The 19571-nt window shown below is 41.4% G+C and overlaps 1 protein-coding gene across 6 annotated transcripts in view; it reads left to right on the forward strand.

Annotated features, from left to right (window-relative positions):
• Ptpn13 (protein tyrosine phosphatase non-receptor type 13) overlaps positions 1–19571 on the forward strand; it is a 180333-nt gene that overhangs the window by 30692 nt on the left and 130070 nt on the right. For all 6 annotated transcript variants that reach the window (XM_050155706.1, XM_050155709.1, XM_050155711.1 and 3 more), the window contains exon 2: positions 9703–9822. In XM_050155706.1, coding sequence (XP_050011663.1) covers positions 9708–9822 — 115 coding nt within the window. In that variant the 5' untranslated portion in view covers positions 9703–9707. The remainder of the gene's footprint in view (positions 1–9702; positions 9823–19571) is intronic.

Consider the following 19571-nt stretch of genomic DNA (forward strand, 5'->3'; position numbering starts at 1 on the left):
AAGTCTGGTGATGGTTTTCTTGTGAGTGTATAATGTTAATGTTAAGAAAAAAATCCTAAGAAGGCCAGCTCTGTTGGTGCAAAGAAGTCCAATTAAGTCAAATCAAACCAAATTAAAACGCCCATTGCTTTATTAAGTACAGCGTTCTCAGGTGGCCAAGCATATGGCAAGGAGACAGAAAAGTGGGGAGCACATGCAAACCTGGAACCACGTGTTTCTCCTCTGGGAGCCCGCTTAAATACCCTGTGGGTGTGGTCCTGACTCTCCCAGGGGGAGGGGTCAGAACCTGGCATGCTGGGATTTGGAGTCCAGAGCAATGCAACTCCCAGGACAGGGAAGCTGGGATGGATGCCAGGGGCCGGCTCCAGACTTAACAGTTAACATCAGTATGCATTTTCAAAAAACAATCTTCGTAATTCTGTACATGATCCTAGGTAAACCAATTGACAAAGTAAGATTAGCCAAAGCCCAGTTTCTTCTTTTTAAGTCATGTGTGTATGTGTATGTATGGATGTGTGCATGCATGTGTGTAAATAAATTTATATTGTTGTTTATTAATGCAAGCGCACTGTGCCATAGCATATGTGTGGAAGTTAGAAGACAGTCTCGGGCATCAGGCCTCACCTTCTTTTTTTTTTTTTTTTTTTTTAAATCTTATTTATTTATTTATTATGTATACAATATTCTCTCTGCGTATATGCCTGAAGGCCAGAAGAGGGCACCAGACCTCATTACAGATGGTTGTGAGCCACCATGTGGTTGCTGGGACTTGAACTCAGGACCTTTGGAAGAGCAGGCAATGCTCTTAACCGCTGAGCCATCTCTCCAGCCCCTAGGCCTCACCTTCTTAAAGCTCAGTTTTAAGTGGAACATTTGGAAATAGAGATTGTTGAAAGGACATCAACATCCTTTGAACCCTGTGGTGGAATTATCTCTTCTGCTTTAGCATGGTTCTCCAAACTGAAAGCTAATATGTGACCCAATGTTTCGCACATCTGGGTAACTGAAGTCCTTCGCTGACGTGAATACAGAGAGGTGTTTCTTAGGGTGCTGCATTCATGCAGCTCTTGGTTTTGTTGCTTGGACCATAGTGTCATTTCTGGGAAAGTTCATTTATACTGAATCACATCTCTTAGTGCTCATTAGTAAAATTCCTACAGTTAAGTCTTATTTTCACAATCTAGAACCTTCAGGTGTCTGAGATATCCCTAAATAAAGTCACTGCAGTGGAGATTATCTCAGAAATAAATGTCAAATTACAATTACCATTCTATGGCCTCAGCTGCGGTTCTTTTAAGTACCCCAACATTCACAACTAATTGGTCCTGGGTAAAGATACTTTTCTTGTCTATTTTTAAGACTTGGGTGTTTCTTGTGAAACTTCCTTATTTCTCCGCAAAACATAGCAGTCTGTTGTGTTTGTGATCCCTCTGACTGGGTGTGTCCCTCTAGTTTCTCTCTGGCTTATTGAATCCTGTGCATTCAGGAAGCAGAGTGCAGGCTGGTTGCATGGCTGCTGGGGGTAGAGCAGAAGTTGTCCTTTGTGGGGAAGTGGTCATGTCAACAGTTCTGGGTCGAAACCTCTTGTGTTCACTATAGGAAATTGAATGCTTAATTCAGAATTGTGACTCCTTTCTCAGAACAGCTTTTCAGTGTCATCTGCCTTTACCACATAAATTTTATTTGAGTTTGGTTCTAGCCTCAAGTCGTTGCTTTATGCCTTCAAAGACGACAGGGTTTCCTGCAAGGCAATGCGCCTCTTCAACAAAATATGTGTTCATGATGACTTTAAGAAGTAAGAGCAGTTTGTCACTCACTTGAGCCTCTCTTAAAATACTTGATTTTTTTTTTCTATTTGGTAATAAGATCTGATAGGAGGGAATCATTTTTCCCACTTAATGTGAACAATCCTAGATTTCTTTTAGAATTGCTAATGTTTGGAGGGCTTGTTGCAGCGTCCACAGTATGAACACTGTTCTGTTTCAGTAACCTGAGAAACTGTCAGGAGTGAAGCACAGAAGGTCCAGAGACTCTCTCAAGTGGTGGGATGAGATTATATGTAAGATATATTAGGCTGCTTCTATTTTCTTTTTCCTTATCTTATCAAGCATATTTTTAAAAGTATTTTATTAGCCTACCTTAATTGTCCAAAATAGTGGTTTTTTGTGAAGACATTTCCATACATGTGCAAACATTTCATGATTATAGTCATCCATTTCCTCGCCCTCCTCATCATCACTTTCTCTTCCCAAATTGCCCCCTCTACTTTGATTTTTTGAATAGAGTTTCTATAACTAAAAACAAGTGTGAGACATTTGTCCTTTGAGTCTGACTTATTGTCCTCAACATGATGATCTAGAGTTGATTTTTTTGTTTGTGTGTTTGTCTTGAAAACAATATATTTTTGTTGCTGTTTTATTTAATTAAAATTATTTTTATTTTATGTGTATGAATATTTTTTCAGAAAGTCTTTCAACAAAGGCTCCTAACTGCTGAGCCATCCTTCTAGACCCAGTTTATAGTATTTTGTTGGGGAATTTTATGTTTGTATTCATTGATCTATAGTTTATTGTATCCTTATCTTGTTTGGGAATCAAAGTAATTTGTACTTGAGAATGAATTTGAACCGTTTCTGCCTTTTCTTACATAGTGTTGTTTGAGTAGTGTTGATGGTAGTTCTTGAAGGTCTAGAGTTCAGTCGTAATGAAAATGGGCTATTGTAGTTTCCTCTTACAACTATATCTGGACCTCTCTCTCCAGTAATGCTTGTTGCGTAAATACCAATATATGAAACTTAGATACTCACCATTATTTTATGTTATTTGCCTGTTTCCTTCATCATAATGCAGCAAGCTTCATCACTTTAATTTTGATTTAAAGTTTGATTTGCCATTGTGAGTATTTTTGCTCTTCCTTGCTTTAAGATTCCATTTATTTAGAATGTAATTTTCTTGTGCAGTGGTGGCACACACATTTAACCCCAGCACTCAAGAGGCCAGGTAGGTGGATTTCTGTGAGTTTGAGGTCAGCCTGGTCTACAGAGTGAGTTCCAGGGCTACACAGAGAAGGCCCATCTCAAAAAACAAAACAGCAAATACACACACACACACACACACACACAATTTTCCATCCTTTCCTTTTCAGGTATGAGCACTCACCAGGGGGTGAGCTTCTCGCAAATAGCAAATGGTTGGATCTTGTGCTTTAATCTGCTCAGTTTCTATCTTAACTGGAAAGTTAAAGACTACTACACTTAGTTACTGGAAGGTTTGTACTAATTTCTTTCTTCTTCATTTTGCTTTATTGAGTTAATCTGTCTAGTTCCTTCTTAATGCTTTTCATTTGTTTCCTTTAGTGAGATTTGCTCTTCATGAACTTGTGATCCACGGCTTTCTTCAGCCTCTCTGTAGTTTTTCCTCTATTCTTTGCTGTCCTCAGCCAATGGCCACACATTGCTTTAGTTAGTTTGTCATCGGAGATCTCTGCTTCTCCTTTAATTTTAAACAATAATTTTGTTGGCCTATAATGATGTTAGTTATAAGATTAAACCTTATTTTGTTACAGGGCTTGAAATATATAAGTCTGGGTTCTCCTGGACTTGATGCTTCTGCTGTTCCTCTGAGGGGCCAGTGCATGGCGGGGCTCTCCTGATGGGCCAGTCCCATGGTGGTGCTCTCCTGCCTTCTGTAGTTTTCATTTACTTTCTTACTCTTGACATTTCATCTATAGTATCGCATGGATTTTCTGGACATGCTAAATGCTTAATGTACTTAGACCCATTCCTTTTTCTAGATTTGGAGACTTTGCTGCTGCAGTTTCTGTGAACAGGTTTCCTGTGTCCTCTGTTATAACACAAACTGATATGTTTAGTTTCTTAATTTTTTTTTGAGACAAGGTTTCTAGTATCAATTTTTGCTTCAATTTGTTACATGACTGAGGGTGAACTTGAATTTCTGATGTTTCTGCTTTTGTGTTCCAAATGCAGGATTACAGGCATTTGCCAGTAGGTCTGGCTTTTATGAGATAAGCAGATCAAATTCAGGACTTTACATATATCAGAAAAGCATTCTAGGAACTGAGCTACACTGCTAACTCCATCCGGGGTCTTGAGGTCATGCTCCTGTTGTTATCTTAATGTCCTCCAGCTTTGTCTTCGTCTTCCCTTCCTGGGATCCGTCTGTCATCCTCCTCTAGCCCATTGGTGAGCGCTTTTCACTGTGTTGGTTTATTGAACTTTTTGTTTACAGATTTTTATAGATATTTTGTTATTTTCGAGTCTCTCTTTGTTCATTTTTTTGTCAGCATCTTCAAGAAAAAATACTTTATTTTTTGAATCACATTTATTTATTTATTCATTAATTTGTTTGTTTATTCTTGGAATGACCTCACAGATCTTCACAGAGCCTCTGTGAGGTCATTGATAATTTTAAGACAAGACAGATTTGGATTCTTTGGAATTTCCACCATTGCTTTGTCTTTGTATTCAGGTTTTAAAGATTTAGGACTTTTGGAGAAGTCATTTTGCCTCGATTATTTATGTATTTTGTGTTTCTGGTATTGGTGTCTGTAGTTGTTGAGTTAGACTAGACTTCAGAGTTTTCATGAGGGTTTTCTTGGTAAATAGTCTTTCTTTTTTTCTTCTTTTTTTTTTTATTGAGCTCTACATTTTTCTCTGCTCCCCTCCCTTCCTCTCCCCTCCCCCTTCACCCCTCTCCCAAGGTCCCCTACTCCCAATTTACTCAGGAGATCTTGTCTTTTTCTACTTCCCATGTAGATTAGATCCATGTAAGTCTCTCTTAGGATCCTCATTGCTGTCTCAATTCTCTGGGATTGTGGTTTGTAGGCTGGCTTTCTTTGCTTTATGTTTTAAAAAACCACCTATGAATGAGTACATGTGATAATTGTCTTTCTGGGTCTGGGTTACCTCACTCAAAATAATGTTTTCTAGCTCCATCCATTTTCCTGCAAAATTCAAGATGTCGTCATTTTTTCTGCTGTAGTACTCCATTGTGTAAATGTACCACATTTTCCTTATCCATTCTTTACTTGAGGGGCATTGAGGTTGTTTCCAGGTTCTGGCTATGACAAACAAAGCTGCTATGAACATAGTTAAGCACGTGTCCTTGTGGCACAATTAAGCATCCTTTGGATATATACCCAAAAATGGTATTACTGGGTCTTGAGGAAGGTTGTTTTCTAATTTTCTGCGAAATCGCCACACTGATGTCCAAAGGGATTGTACCAGTTGGCATTCCCAGCAGGAATGCAGAAGTGTTCCCTTTACCCCACAACCTCTCCAGCATAAGTTGTCATCAGTGTTTGTGATTGGAAGATGTAGAGCTTACCTGAAGTCTTGGCTGTAATCGTCTGTGAGGTTGGACCATCTCACCTATCAGCCTTGAAGTTGTTCTGGATGCAGAATTTTGAGGAAACTGCAACAGAGGCTTTCTGAAAACCTGGATCACCTGGGTTGCTTATCTTCATTGGTCCTTTTTAAAACACACACACACACACACACACACACACACAAACTATTAAAGTTAACATGTACATGTGCATTAACATAAGTATGGAATGTACAGTGTGCATAAGTCAGCTAAAAATATTTTTAGTTTTTTGTTTGAGCAGGCAAAAGGCATCTTTTAACTTTAGAAGTCTGTTTGGACAGTATTACCAAACCTCTACTCATTTCATATGAAAGGATGCCATGTAAAAGTCATGAGGACTCATTAGGTAGCAAGATTTTTCATGTCTCATTCAGTCTCAGAATTTTTCTCATAGTATAGGGATTAGCCCATACATCACCTGTCCTGTTGTCTTGGTTTCTTTCTTCATATAGGTAACCATGGTTTTCAGGAGGTCTCCTCCAAACAAATCTGGTCTTTATTAATTTTAAATGAATCCATAGCTTTTCATTTCCTGTGGAAACAAGCACATCCTTTTCCACAACATGACACATCTTCTAACTTCCATTCTGAAGTCAAGACATCCTTAAAATACATAGGTTGGTTTAATTTAGCAGTTTCCATAATCCAGTGTCTCTCAGTGCTATTGTTTCTTGTTCTCAAGCACTTAAAAATTCAAAGTCTAGCCTGGCTGTGGTGGCGCACGCCTTCAATCCCAGCACTCGGGAGGCAGAGGCAGGCGGATGTCTGTGAGTTCGAGAACAGCCTGGTCTACAAGAGCTAGTTCCAGGACAGGTTCCAAAACCACAGAGAAACCCTGTCTGGAAAAACCAAAAAAAAAAAAAAAAATCAAAGTCAACAAAGCGTCATATAGGATCTAGATACCATGTGCATTTCCCAAGTTTATGTGCACTACTGTTTTAATTACGTAACCCCTTCTTTAAGACTTTATTTTTTACCTATATTTTTATGACTGTACTCATTTTCTTTTCTTCACACTTAAGCACATTTAAAACATACTGTACCTATTTAGAGGGTTTTTGGCCTGGACTGGGCCCTCTATGTGCCCACACCCTCCTCTGACCACATGAGCCAAATCTTAAATTGTCACGCCAGCTGCCGTGCAGCTGGCTTAGCACATGGTGCACTGGTGGCCAGTTCTGTCCCCTTTGGGTTCACAGGCAGGTGCAGAAGCTGCGTCTAACCGTCCCAGCAGTTCCTCCCCACCCCAGCTCTGGGAAGTTGCTGTGTCCATGCTAGGCAGGCATTTGTACCTAATGCTGAGTAGTGCATTTTAACTTTTAATTTATTCTTCTCTCATCTCGACCCTAGCTTCCCCTCGTTTCACTGCTCCCAGTTCCCTGCTACCTTCCCTCTCCCCTAGAGCTTCCCCTAGCAGCCCTGTCCAGCTGATTAGCGGGTCCACGCTCTCCTGGTGAGGAGGAACTGTTTTTAAACAGGTCCACCTGCTAGTCGCCTGTTGTAAACTCGTTCCTGCCGTGGCTTTAGCGTCCGCACAGCGTGGCACAGTGACATTACTGCCTACCTTTTGGGACTTTCTTGTCCTACAGGAGGGGTTTCCACTGCAGAGCCTGCCTTCTGTTCTTTCCCACCATGGAACCATGGCTTCCTTTGATACCATGTGCCCCCTCACCCTTGTGGGACCGTAGGGTGGTAACAGATACTGGTCTAATGCCAGAGAACGCATCAAGCATGTCACATGGTCCCAACACAGCCTCTCTCGCTCCCTTGAGGTGAGAGTAAGGCCCCTTCCCACACCCCTTTAGCTTTAGGGGAGAAATGAGAACCAGCACATCTCTTCAAAGACGTCCTGCTTGTGCAATTTCTCTCTGCGGGGTGTGTAGGCTGAGGAGCCATCTAACCGGTTCTCAGACTCTCTGGAAACTCGCTATGGGGTTCTCCTTCTCACAGGCCCTGCTAGTATCTGATTGTTGCAGTATCTTGATGCCTCTGTTGAAACTTGAGTCTATTAAAGCAGTTCATGAGGAAGATAATAACCCACGTATCTCTTAGCAGTGCATCTCCTATTATAATGATACGCTGTTGTTATGATGAAGCACATGGAAACTTAGAAACTTTTGGTGTGGGCAGAGGTGTGAGTGAAGAACCTCATTTCTTATAGAAGCTGAATTGAAACTCTGCTTTCTCAAATGAAATGGTTTCATGTTTTTTCACTATACATAAAGACAAGCAGGTTAAAAGATAAGTCTGGCCTCACTTGTTGCTGGAACTGCCTCTCTCTCCTCCCTCTCTCTCTCTCTCTCTCTCTCTCTCTCTCTCTCTCTCTCTCTCTCTCTCTCTGTGTATTCCTAAAGATATAAGATGAAACTGCTCAGTCTGTATGTTACTTATATGTGTCTGTTCTGGGCTGACCAGTTGGTACTGGATAACTAAAGGGTGTGCTTTTCTCTGGAGAAGACTTTTTCTCCTGATCCTTCATTGCTGTAGTTCTTTGTCTAGGCCTGAGGCCCCTTGAGCCTTCCTCTTCCATGTTAGCACATCTGTGGGTGTTGCCTTGTTGAGCTCCTGTTTTAGCAGCTATGTTGGTGAGTCTCTCCAGGTGTTTCTTCTAGACATTTATAAGAGACAGTTCCACAGCAAACTCCATTTCTCTCTGTCTCTTACAATCCTTTCACCCCTCTTCCACAATGACCTCTCATCTCCTTTGAGGCAGGAGCTGTATTGTGTATGCATCAGTTGGGAGCGGGCTCCACAAGTCTGCATTTTTATCAGTTGTGGTTTTATGTAATGATTTCTATTCATTGAAAAGACAAGTTTCCTAGTAGTAGTTGGCCAGGTTTCCAGTCCCAGCATGGCTGCCCTCTTGTTAAATGGGCCTTACGTTCAAACAGAGAGAGCTGCTAGTTGTCTATGAGGTGTGTGTGTCACCACTGCACCCGTAGGTTATCTGCTGTGCCAGCCTTTGTGTGGATCATAGGCACCATAGCTGGGTAGGACTGTGGGTTGCTTCCCTCCTCAGGAAGCTTACATGGCACCTTCTGGTACCGTGAACATTAGTTACCAGGGAGGAGGCATTCATGTTGGATCCATCTCAGGATTTCTGGGCCTTGTGTTCAAAGTGCACAGTATCTTCAACAACAGGAACTTGCCTTCCACCCCTGCTAGAAAACCAATAACAACAGCAATAGCCTGCGTTGGGGGAGTCTCTTGGACAATCCTGACCAACAACTAAAACAAGGGCCAGTTTTTGCAAACGTAATGAGTGTAGTTAGAAGATAACTACAGAGCTTGTGGCATGCAGTTTGTCCAGTCTGTTTCTGACTCTGCTGGCCTCTGTCTTGTTGCATGCTGTTTGTCCAGTCTGTTTCTGACCCTGCTGGCCTCTGTCTTCAGCCACTGCTCATCTGCCTTCGCATTTTGGTTAAGCAGGTTTGGGGAACCACAAGTCTGAGAAGTCAGTGTAAGGATCTGTTTCTCTGAGATAGATCAGCTCAGGAAAAGCACATGGGAGGCTTGTACGAAGCTGCCTTCATCTTCCCCTTCCCAAAGTAAAGGAGAATTATTGAGCCCAATAGAAAATCTCAAATGTGATCAGTTTATCACTTACTGAACATGTTATAAATATTGCCTGAGAGAAACTTTTCTGGTCCTTTGCTAATTCCATTACTGTGGCTGTTAAATTATAAAACATTGTCGCAAGCTTCACCTCCTTCCTCCTCCATTATTATTGTTCCCAAGGCACTGAGGGGAAACAGGTGCTGGGGAAATGCCTTTTCTAGAGCAAGTGGGGAATTAGCAGCCTCGTTGAGTTTAGGAATAGTTCATTCCTTCAGTGTAAAGTTTTCATAATAACATCAAAGAATATAGAAATGTGTACTGAGCACAGGGATGCGTTTCCTCGTGCTCCCAGTGTCCTCTTGTGATGACTGAGGGGCCTTCTCTCTATTCCTTTTTATGTTTGAGATGAAGCTTGGAGCTGAACACCAAAAAGCCTTGAACTACTTGCTTCGTCATTTGTAGTTTGGGGACTACCTAGTCCCCTGTGCTTTCTGTCTTCTCTCATGAGGTAGTCAACCCCGCTCTTCTCAGGAGCCTTGCTGTTAGCACTGTTAGGCAGACCAAGACGCTGTTTTGAGGGTCTTTCTTCTGGTCTCTTCACGTTTCCCAGGTTTCAGTCTGTAAGGTATATTTAGATCGAAGACCACACGGGACGCTTAGGTGGATGGGAATGTATAGCTTGCCTCTGGTACAGGGCTTTCACTGATGGAAGGGCACTTACGTTGCTCATGAAGACACTTTCTCATCTGTTTCCTAGGTAATATGCATGTGTCACTAGCAGAGGCCCTGGAGGTTCGGGGTGGACCACTGCAGGAGGAGGAGATATGGGCTGTATTAAACCAAAGTGCTGAAAGTCTCCAAGAACTATTCAGAAGAGGTAAGTCGTGTCTTAAACATTGTATTTTGCAGGTTGAATAGTTGAAAAACAGGTAGCCAGTAGTGAATTAGTTTCTGTTTCAGTAATCCTAGTTTTGGTTGAGTGTAGAAAGAAAGAAGTACTTCATCTTAGGCGTCTCAGGACTGGAAAAGTCCAGTTTGCTTGTATTAATTTGAACACACTGCGTATGTTGGCCACAGCAACAGCCACCGGAAACAGATTGATTCTCGAAAGCACTTCCTGTTTGCTGGGAGCTCATGTTCCAGTGTCGAATGTAACTATTAATAACTGTGACAAGGGTCATGAAGCCAGGGCCTTGAGTGGCTCTGTAAGATCACCCAGGAGGAAGATTTGCCTGGGGAGAAAGGAAGAGAAGAGGGGCTCCAGAGCTCATGCCTCAAAGAAAAGTGGGAGATGGTCTTGTGAGAGGAAGGAATGAGAAAACACTCCTGGCCGAGCGAGCAGGGGCTGCTTTCCTGCTGCCGCACCGAGGCAGTGTGGACTGAATAAGGAGTCTGGTATCTCTCTTGTAAGTGGTTGCTTGATCCAGAAGGTTGACTTGCATCTGGGAGCTGGAAGTTAATAGGACTTTGGTTGTTCAAAACTATTTGCTGTGGTGTGGTTCATGTCAACGTGGATACCACCTGTGTGGACAAAGGCTTTATCTAATGGAAGAACCAGTCTTTAAAATTTGGTTGGGTGTCTAGGTGTGGTAGCGCATGCCTTTAATCTCAGCACTCAGGAAGCAGAGGCAGGCGGATCTCCGTGAGTTCAAATTCAGCCTAGTCTACAGAGTGCTTTCCAGGACAGCCAGGGCCGTTACACAGAGAAACCCTGTCTTTAAAAAAAAAAAAAGAAAAAAGAAAAAGAAAAAAGCAAATAAGTAGTCTTCCCAGTGTGGGCTCTGGACCAATGGCAGAGCCTCACCGAGACCTTATCAGAATGCAAATGATCTTGCCCACACCACAGAGCCCCTGAAGGTAGAGCCACTCGGGATCTCACGAGCTTGTCCTCAAGGACGTTATGATGCACACTGCAGTTTGAGAAATGTCTTAGGACAGAATTGCCAACCGTCATGTGCACGAGAACCCTCAGAGGAGGGTTAGAAGAACACAGGAGGACCAAGTCTAGAGCAAATGGGAAGAAGGGGAGACCAGGGCTCTGGAGTTGGCTGGAGCTTGGTTGTTGATACTGCTGATTTTGAGTCCAAGGAGGAACTTGAACAAAAAGTACCAAGGGCCCAGGTACTGAGAACGACTGCTCATTACCCAGGGGACTGCTCGTTACCCAGGGGGAACTTCTTGTTACCCAGGGGATTGCTCATTACCCAGGGGGGAATTCTTGTTACCCAGGGGGACCTCTTGTTTCCCAGGGACATCTTCTTGTTACCCAGGAAACTGCTTATTACCATGGGGGATCTCTTGTTACCTGGACTTGAAAGACTGTTACCTGAGATATATGAAGACCTCAGTTTATAGCTGGGACTAGTCTAGGTAACAGAATAACTTTCACCTAAAATTATTTACCAAATCTTGTTTATTTTAAATAAGCACTCAACTTTTGCAGAAAATTCACTTACAGGCAGTCCAAAGTGTGGCAGTATATAGCCGAAATATAGACCGTATTGCCGTGCTTCAAAGGTGTCATACTCAGTTGGCAGTTAACAGTATTTAGTTATGTTAGAGACATCTCCTTGTGAGGTGCTGTGGGGCCAATGGATGGAAGGTGTCATTGTTGCCCGTTGGGCGTTGATTCGGATCAGAGGACTGTGTGTGCGCGAAGAAACCACTTCCAAAAGTGTGCCGGAAGGATGACAGAGACAGCACACACTGCGGATATGCAGCAAGGGAGTGAGAGCAGCTTCATTGCACCAACTGCCGTGACTCACGGCATGGGAAGCATCTCACCTCTCTCAGTACCCTGAGGGCTTTTCCCTCTTTACATCTCATAATGCTGCTAGAGACTGCAAGCTGTATTTATGCCCTCATCATTGAGCGGCGGTTGTTGCCTAATGCATTGGCACTTTACGATAAAGACTCATGAGCTGTATTGTAAAATTCACTGTGAGGCAGCTATGTGTGTCTCATACACTGATCAGTTGGAATTGCTTGCTGGATGGCCCTCAGTCTAAGTAGCTAACAGAATATCAGTAATAAGAACAAATTAAATTTGACTCCTTTGATAGTTGGGAAATCACCAGACATTATGATTGCCAATTGGCCATTTCCATTTGTTAGGAAAAAGCAAGGTGTAGAAGGAACGGCGGGCTGCATTCCTGCCACCCAGCTCCAGGTCGCCTAGCTAGCTTGCCCCAAAATAACAACACACAAATTGTATTCTTTTAAACACTGCTTGGCCCATTATATCTAACCTCTTCTTGGCTAACTCTCACATCTTGACTAACCTGTATCTAAAAATCTGTGTAGCACCACGAGGGGGTGGCTTACCAAGAAGATTCTAGTGTACGTCCATTTTGGGCTGGAGCTTCATCACGTGTGACCCAGAGAGGAGAGACATGGCGATTGTCTCAATTCCCTCTTCCTCCCAGCATTCTGTCTGTCTACTCCGCCCACCTAAGGGCTGGCCTATCAAATGGGCCAAGGCAGTTTCTTTATTAACCAATGACCTTCCTCCATCAGCAAGGATTTGTTTGTTTTACAGGAAATCTTTACATTTGATAATGCATTGCCGTTTTCCTATGAGTTTTCCTCCTGACTCTGATACACCAGATGAAATGGTCACTAGTTGATTAGTCAGGGACAGACTGTGGTTGTTTTGATGCTTTAGATACGTTTATGAGTAACCCTGGGACGTTGGGGGAAAGCAGATAGAATGCATAGCTTATGGTATTTTTCTGAAATGTGTATTCCCATCTTGGCCATCTTCATCTTTCTGTGTCATTTGTGTAAACCTTTTTCTGTTCTTGTTCGTGGCTTTCCACTGTCGTTTGAGCCTTCTCTTGCCCCGTGTCCTGTCAATGTACGTGCGTACAGCTAAAATTCTATGATCAGAGGTGGAAGCCACACTCCTGGGAGATTGCTGGGCAAGAAAATAGCCCAGTGCTTCCTTTCCAGCTTTCTAGCAATTTAAAGCTTGTAGCAGTTTTTAAAACTGAGATCTTGATTCCTATTATTCATAGGATAATGATGTAGAAACATGGCCTCATTGGAAGGTACTTCTTGGACTTTGAAGTAGTTTTCTCCTCCTCAGGAGAAAGGAAACCAGGAACCCTGACAGTTACTAATGTGGCGGTGATGATGGTAGTTCTCCTTTGCTGTGTCCTGAGTATACCCGCCCCCATGATTACTGATCACAGTTGACGATTACCTGTGGTTGCACATGTGGTCTGGCTTTGTATAACAACAAAGTCTGTAGTGACTTGAAAAGAACATGAAGGCTCAGTCTCAAGGCTGTAACTCAGGTCTGTTAATAATTGATTTAGAGGTGGTTTGTAATCCTTTTATTTTGAGTAGGAGAACTGTAATAATTTTTAGGGAGAGTGAATGCTATCGATGGCCTGGAGCTTTCCTCTTAACTACTCTGCACTCAGTCCTCACCATTGCCACCTGTGACCCTTGCTTTGTGGTTGCTGCAGTGTTTCCTCCTCTGTCTTCACCTGCTCACGCTGTAACTTTGGTGTGTGTGTGTGTGTGTGTGTGTGTGTTATATATTTTAAATAAGTAGCAGGGGACATAGTTTTACATTTTTGCCAGGATGAGTAGTTGTTATTCTTTAACTTGAATGTGATAATTGAAATGAAATTTCTGGAGGAATTTCATCTGGGGTCTTAACAAATTTTATCTTCCTCATTATATGCTTCTTGGTCTGCCTTTATTGTTATTATTGTATTGTTTGTATGTAATGGACTTTTAAAAATGCATGGATATTCTAAATATTTGAGATAAAAGTAGATATGAAAATAGGATTTTGAAATCATTTGACTTTTTGGGTTTTTGTTTTGTTTTGTTTTGTTTGTGGCAGAGGGGGGGTGGTTGAGACAGGGTTTCTCTGTGTTGCCTTGGCTGCCCTGGAACTCTTTGTAGAATACTCTGGCCTCATTGAGATCCACCTGCCTCTGCCCCCTGAGTATTGGGATTAAAGGACTGTACCACAATACCTGGTGTCATATTTGATCTTATTCAGTTATTGGGAAGTAGAACTATATGGGCAGAGGATTATATAAATTTTTTTTTTAAAAATCAAAATTCCTTTTATATCTCCTGCACACGGATATGCAAAAAACAATAGTATCTCTATATAGCAGCAATTGGAAATTAAAATTTCAGTTAACCATTTTATCAAAATGTAAAAATGAAAATATGAAAATTAGAAATGAAAAAGTTATTAATAAATAGGAGGAAAATAAATCTGAGGAAAAATAAGTGAAGACCTATATAATGAAATTAGAGACCAAAATAAATGGAGAGCTCTGTTTGTTCCTGGTGAGAAGGCTTCTCACTAAAGGGCAGCAGCCTTCTCTAAAGTGACAGAATGTAGTCCCCCTGGGCTGTCACTCTGGCCAAAGTGAGAGAGCCTCCTAAGATTTAACAGAAGTTTATTCGAACTAAAAGTCGCCAAAACATCTTTGAAAAGAAAAAAGCAAATGCTGAAGACTCACACTGCCTAATTTCAAGATTTACTATGAAGTTATAGTAACCAAAATACACAAACTGTTACTAAATATAATAGAGTCCAAAAATAAATCTTCATTGATAATGAACTGCAACTTGGCTTCCTGGGACTTTTTAGTGCCTTTATAGCAAAATATAAGAAAGTTTTTATGACTGAAAATTTTCAAGTAAATCTCTAGCATGTTCACCCTTTAAAAGACTAGGGCCTGCCCATCATTCTTCACTACATTCCTGTTTATCTGCTGTCATAGTTGAGTTGATCAAGAGGGTGCATCAGTTGTCTTTGACATGCCGTGTCTTGCTTATATTTGTAAGGCCAGAATTAACAGGTCTTTCAAGTTAAATGTGTTTGAACTAGATGAAATGGCCCTATTTGTTCCCTGGAAACAAACTATAAAACATAAAATTAACATTTGGCATTCTTAAAATGAATGGTGTAGGTTGTCTGCCAAGTGTATGAAGTATCTGTAGAGAACAACCCCTACTCTGGTAACACACTGGTAGTACCCTGCTGGCATTGACTTTTTTTTTTTCTAATTTATGCCTTCTAAGTTAGGCAGTTTAAAATCTCTTAAAGAGCTTAGAGGGGAGATTGCCATAGCATCTATTCTCTTAGAAGTCCAATCCTTGGTGAAATGTAACTTCACCTACTGGGTTGTTTTCATTTTTACACTTAGAAGATTTTTTTAAAATGTTGGTATAATATATACAGTAAATTGTATTGTTCTTGATTGTACTACCTAAAGGAGAACAATTTAGGTCTCATTTCTCACCTAAAATGATTTCTTATACAATAACTTACATATTATTTGGGTAAAATAGTTAACTGGTTACACTTTCTGGCTTGCTGTTGCTCTTGTGTTTGTTTCCCTTGTAGCTTTATAAGATGCAACAAAGAATACGCAGAGCATTACGGAAGTATATTAAGTCATATATACCCCCATTCTTGTGGATTGCGTTGGGTGGGCTACTCAGTCTAGGGGTTAGTAACCCACCCGCAATCAGTAATTCCAGGGTCTCGGAGGGGCGCTACCTGGAAGGGAATGAGCTAAGACAGAAGAAGGAGGCCAAGCAGTTTTGTCAAAGCCTCCGTTTATTAGGGACGGGTTACAGTTTATAAATGGTAAGGAATGGGGGGCAGGGTAACTGGATTCTTGCCGCGTGTTCCAGGTCACGTAGGCCAGGAGGTAGGCTAGGAAGTCAAGTGGCCACACCTGGTTTCCTGGATAGCTGGAATGTGAGGCGGGTTCCACTAAGAGATTGCTGCTAATTGGGTGAGGGGCATTCTGCAGACTCCCCAGGGTGATGGTTCCTGTAATGATTGTTAGTGGGGAAATGGCTCCTGACACATTCTGTGATGGACTTGTCAATTTGCACAACACTGAAACAAGGATAAGAACAAGCAGCATGTTAGGAGAGCCTGGTACCGTCCTGTAACACTGATCCCTGCACAGATGGAGCAGTGGTTCCCACTTGTGTTAGGAGAGCCTGGTACCGTCCTGTAACACTGATTCATATACAAATGGAGCAGTGGTTCCCACTTGTGTTGAACAGTGAGTTGGTGTGGACATATGCAATACTGGGTAGAGTCCCATGCCCCTTCTTGAGAATTGCACAGAAGTGCTCTGTGGCTCAGAAACACAGGCCTATATTGTTTCTTAATGACTTCAAACTCTAGAGTCAGACATTTTATAAGTATGTTTGGTCATAGTTGAACATCTAGCCACACAGAATTGCAGGGTCAGGCTCAATTCTCTACCTGAATAATTGAGTGTTTTGTTGCTGAGAAATTCAAAGAAGTATTTCTTATAATGAAATTCAAAAGCATCCCTTTTGTGACCTGAAATCTTCAAATTGAGGAGTTATAGTCATAGTAGAACAGGGTTGCAGGGCACATTTAAAAGCTATGGGCCCAGCTGGGCGATGGTGGCGCACGCCTTTAATCCCAGCACTTGGGAGGCAGAGGCAAGTGGATCTCTGTGAGTTCGAGACCAGCCTGGTCTAAAGAGCTAGTTCCAGGACAGGCTCTAAAGCCACAGAGAAACCCTGTCTCGAAAAACCAAAAAAAAAAAAAAAAAAAAAAAAAAAAAAGCTATGGGCCCATGGAACAAACCAAAATTGTAGGCAGATTTATTTCTTTAAGTGCAGTCAGCTCTCCATATGTGTGAATTTTATGCCATGAGCTCAGCCATGGATTGAAAAATGTGTCTGTGTCTGTACTGAACACAGGCAGGGTTTTATCTTGTCATTACTCCCTGAGCAGTGCACTACAGCAACTGTTGACATAGCATTGGGCAGTGTAAGTGATTACACAGGAAAATCGCATAGCTTATGTGTAAATGGCATACCATTTTATGTGTAGCCTTTGAGTGTCTCCAGGTTTTGGTGTACATGGAGGGTTCTGTAACCAATACCCAGGGATACAGATAGACAACATTATTATATGTAACGACATCATATCTGCTCTTTAGAGAATTCATAGTTTCTATCCTTAACCATATAATTGTAGGAGAAATGTGTGGAATAGCAGTATAAAAACATTGTATTCCTAATTTGTTAATGACAGATGTTTCTGTCCTGCCTAGTCCCAAGGCAGTCTCAAAGAAATACACAGAGGTCTACATTAATTATAAACTGGTGGGTCTGTTAGCTGATGCTTTCTTATTAATTAAATCTTAGATGTTACATTAACCCTTAATTCTTGTCTGTGTTAGCCATGTGGCTTGGTACCTTTTTTTTTTTTTTTTTTTTTTTTTTTGGTTTTTCGAGACAGGGTTTCTCTTTAGCTTTGGTGCCTGTCCCGGAACTAGCTCTTGTAGACCAGGCTGGCGGCTTGGTACCTTTTATCAGTGAGGCATCCTCATCGTGCTTCCTCTTGGTCTGGGTGACGACTGCAGACTGAGCCTTTCCTTTTACCAGAATTTTCCCATTCTAGTTTTCCCATCTGTGCTTCCTGCCAGCTACTGTGGCTCGCAAGTGCTGGGATTAAAGGTGTGTATGTCACAACACAACACCCAGCTAGTCTCTTTCTTTTTTTTTAAGGACTTTGACCATTTTCTTTTTTCTCCCAAGCATACATATATTTTTTAAACACGCTGTAAACTGATTAGAGGTTTTCTTCATCTGAATCTATCTTTATATCTCTTTTTTTTCTGACCATATGAGTCTTTAATTTGCTGCACAGTATGGCTAGAAGTAAAGCCATTGCTTTGAAGGCTGGATCCACCCCATTCATTAGCTTTCTGAGAGTCTGGCTTCATGGTGGAGGTACTGGAGGGAGTCATGTTTATTGGCAGAACTCAATGGAGTTTCAGGGTCCCTGCCACCACCAAGAAGCATGCTGTCAGATATTCATAAACACTAATTAAGTGTTTTGTAGCAGGGCCTCTTAAAAGAGCTACAAGGTTTTTGCAGCTTAAGCTGAATCAGGAAGCCTCTCTTCAATGAGACAAACTTGCCTCTAGCAAACAGAGCCCCACCTGAGAAAATGCTGCTACCAAGAAGCTGTTGTTTTGTGTCTAGAATTACTTCCTAAGCTCTCTCCGGTTTTATGTAGATGTAGTTGTCCACATTGGCGCCATTTGTTGACAGAGGTTTCTGTCCCACCCGTTCAGTCCCAAAGAAGTACACAGAGATCTGCATTAATTATAAACTGGTGGGCCTATTAACTGAAGCTTTCTTATTAACTAAATCTTACATATTACTTTAACCCATAATTCTTGTCTGTGTTAACCATGTGGCTTGATACTTTTTATCAGTGAACCTTTCTTTTTATTAGAATTTGCCCATTCTGGTTTCCCCATCTGTGCTTCCTGCCAGGCCACTGGCCAATCAGTGTTTTATTAAACCAATACAAGTGACAAATCTTTACAGGGTACAAGACCATTGTCCCACAGCAATTTGTCATAATTTTTAGAGGTTTAATTTTATTGGTAGTGAAGATTGTTGTCTTAGTTTGATTTCTGTTGCTGATAAAACACCATGATCAAAAGTAACCTGGGAATGAAAGACATTTATTTCATCTTATACTTTCAGGTAGCAGTCTTATCACTGAACTGTCAGGGCAGGAACCTAGAGATAGGAACTCAGGCAGGGCAGGAACCTGGAGACAGGAACTCAGGCAGGGCAGGAACCTGGAGACAGGAACTCAGGCAGGGCAGGAACCTGGAGTCAGGCACTGAAGCAGACATCACTAAGGAGGAACTCTGCCTACAGGCTTTTCTCTAACACTTGCTCAGCCTGCTTTGTTATATAATGGAGATCACCTGCCTAGAATGGCCCACATCAATCAAGAGATACTCCACAGGCTTACCTACAATCTAATCTTATGGAGACATTTTTTTTCAGTTGTGCTTCTCTCTTCTCAGATGACTGTAGCTGATGTCAAGTTGAAAAACAAAACAAAAAACTGACCAGGATAACCAGAAGACACGGGAAGCTAAAGGAAAATTAGATAGGACTGTGTCTTATGTCTTATTATTTTAACAAAAAAAAAAACAAAACTGAAGTAGTCCTGGGATGTGATGGGAAAGGAAGAAGGAAGTGGAGCTTCCTTCTTAAGATGTTTGAGTTAGGTGGCCAAGTGAGTCTGTGGAGGAAAAAAGTAAATGTTAGGACCAGCTTCCTCTTACCATGACCAGACAGTTAAGCCCTATTAGTTTTAAAAAGTAATAACTAAGATCTTAGTAGTTCTATATTACCTAGTTGCATGATTCTAGGTTCTAAAGAATCTTGTAAATACTTAAACTAAGAAATGAATAATTATCAAAAGCTATGCTGAGATCTCAGTAGTAGGTGCTTAGGCATACAGCTTGACTCTGAGTGATGGGAACAAAGGAAAAGGAGGGGAGAAGGGAGAGAGACATTTGTATGACTGTCATTGTTAAGAAACAAAATATTTTATTCTAGTCTAGTGAAATTTTAAAAAGCTCATAAGGTGGATTGATTAGATTGGTTGACAGTTTTCTGTAGTTTTTGTTACCAGACTTCTACTTCTATTATAAATAAGACAAATTCTAATGCTGATACTGTGGTGATTTATATTCAAATAAATATTTTCATTAATGAAATCATGTTGTCGTTCAAGGTAATTGTTAGCTTCAGTAAAACATCAATTTG

The sequence above is a fragment of the Alexandromys fortis genome, unplaced genomic scaffold, assembly GCF_014885135.2.
Source record: "Alexandromys fortis isolate MF-2015 unplaced genomic scaffold, M_Fortis_MF-2015_v1.1 scaffold_87, whole genome shotgun sequence".
In the NCBI taxonomy this organism is placed as follows: Eukaryota; Metazoa; Chordata; class Mammalia; order Rodentia; family Cricetidae; genus Alexandromys; species Alexandromys fortis.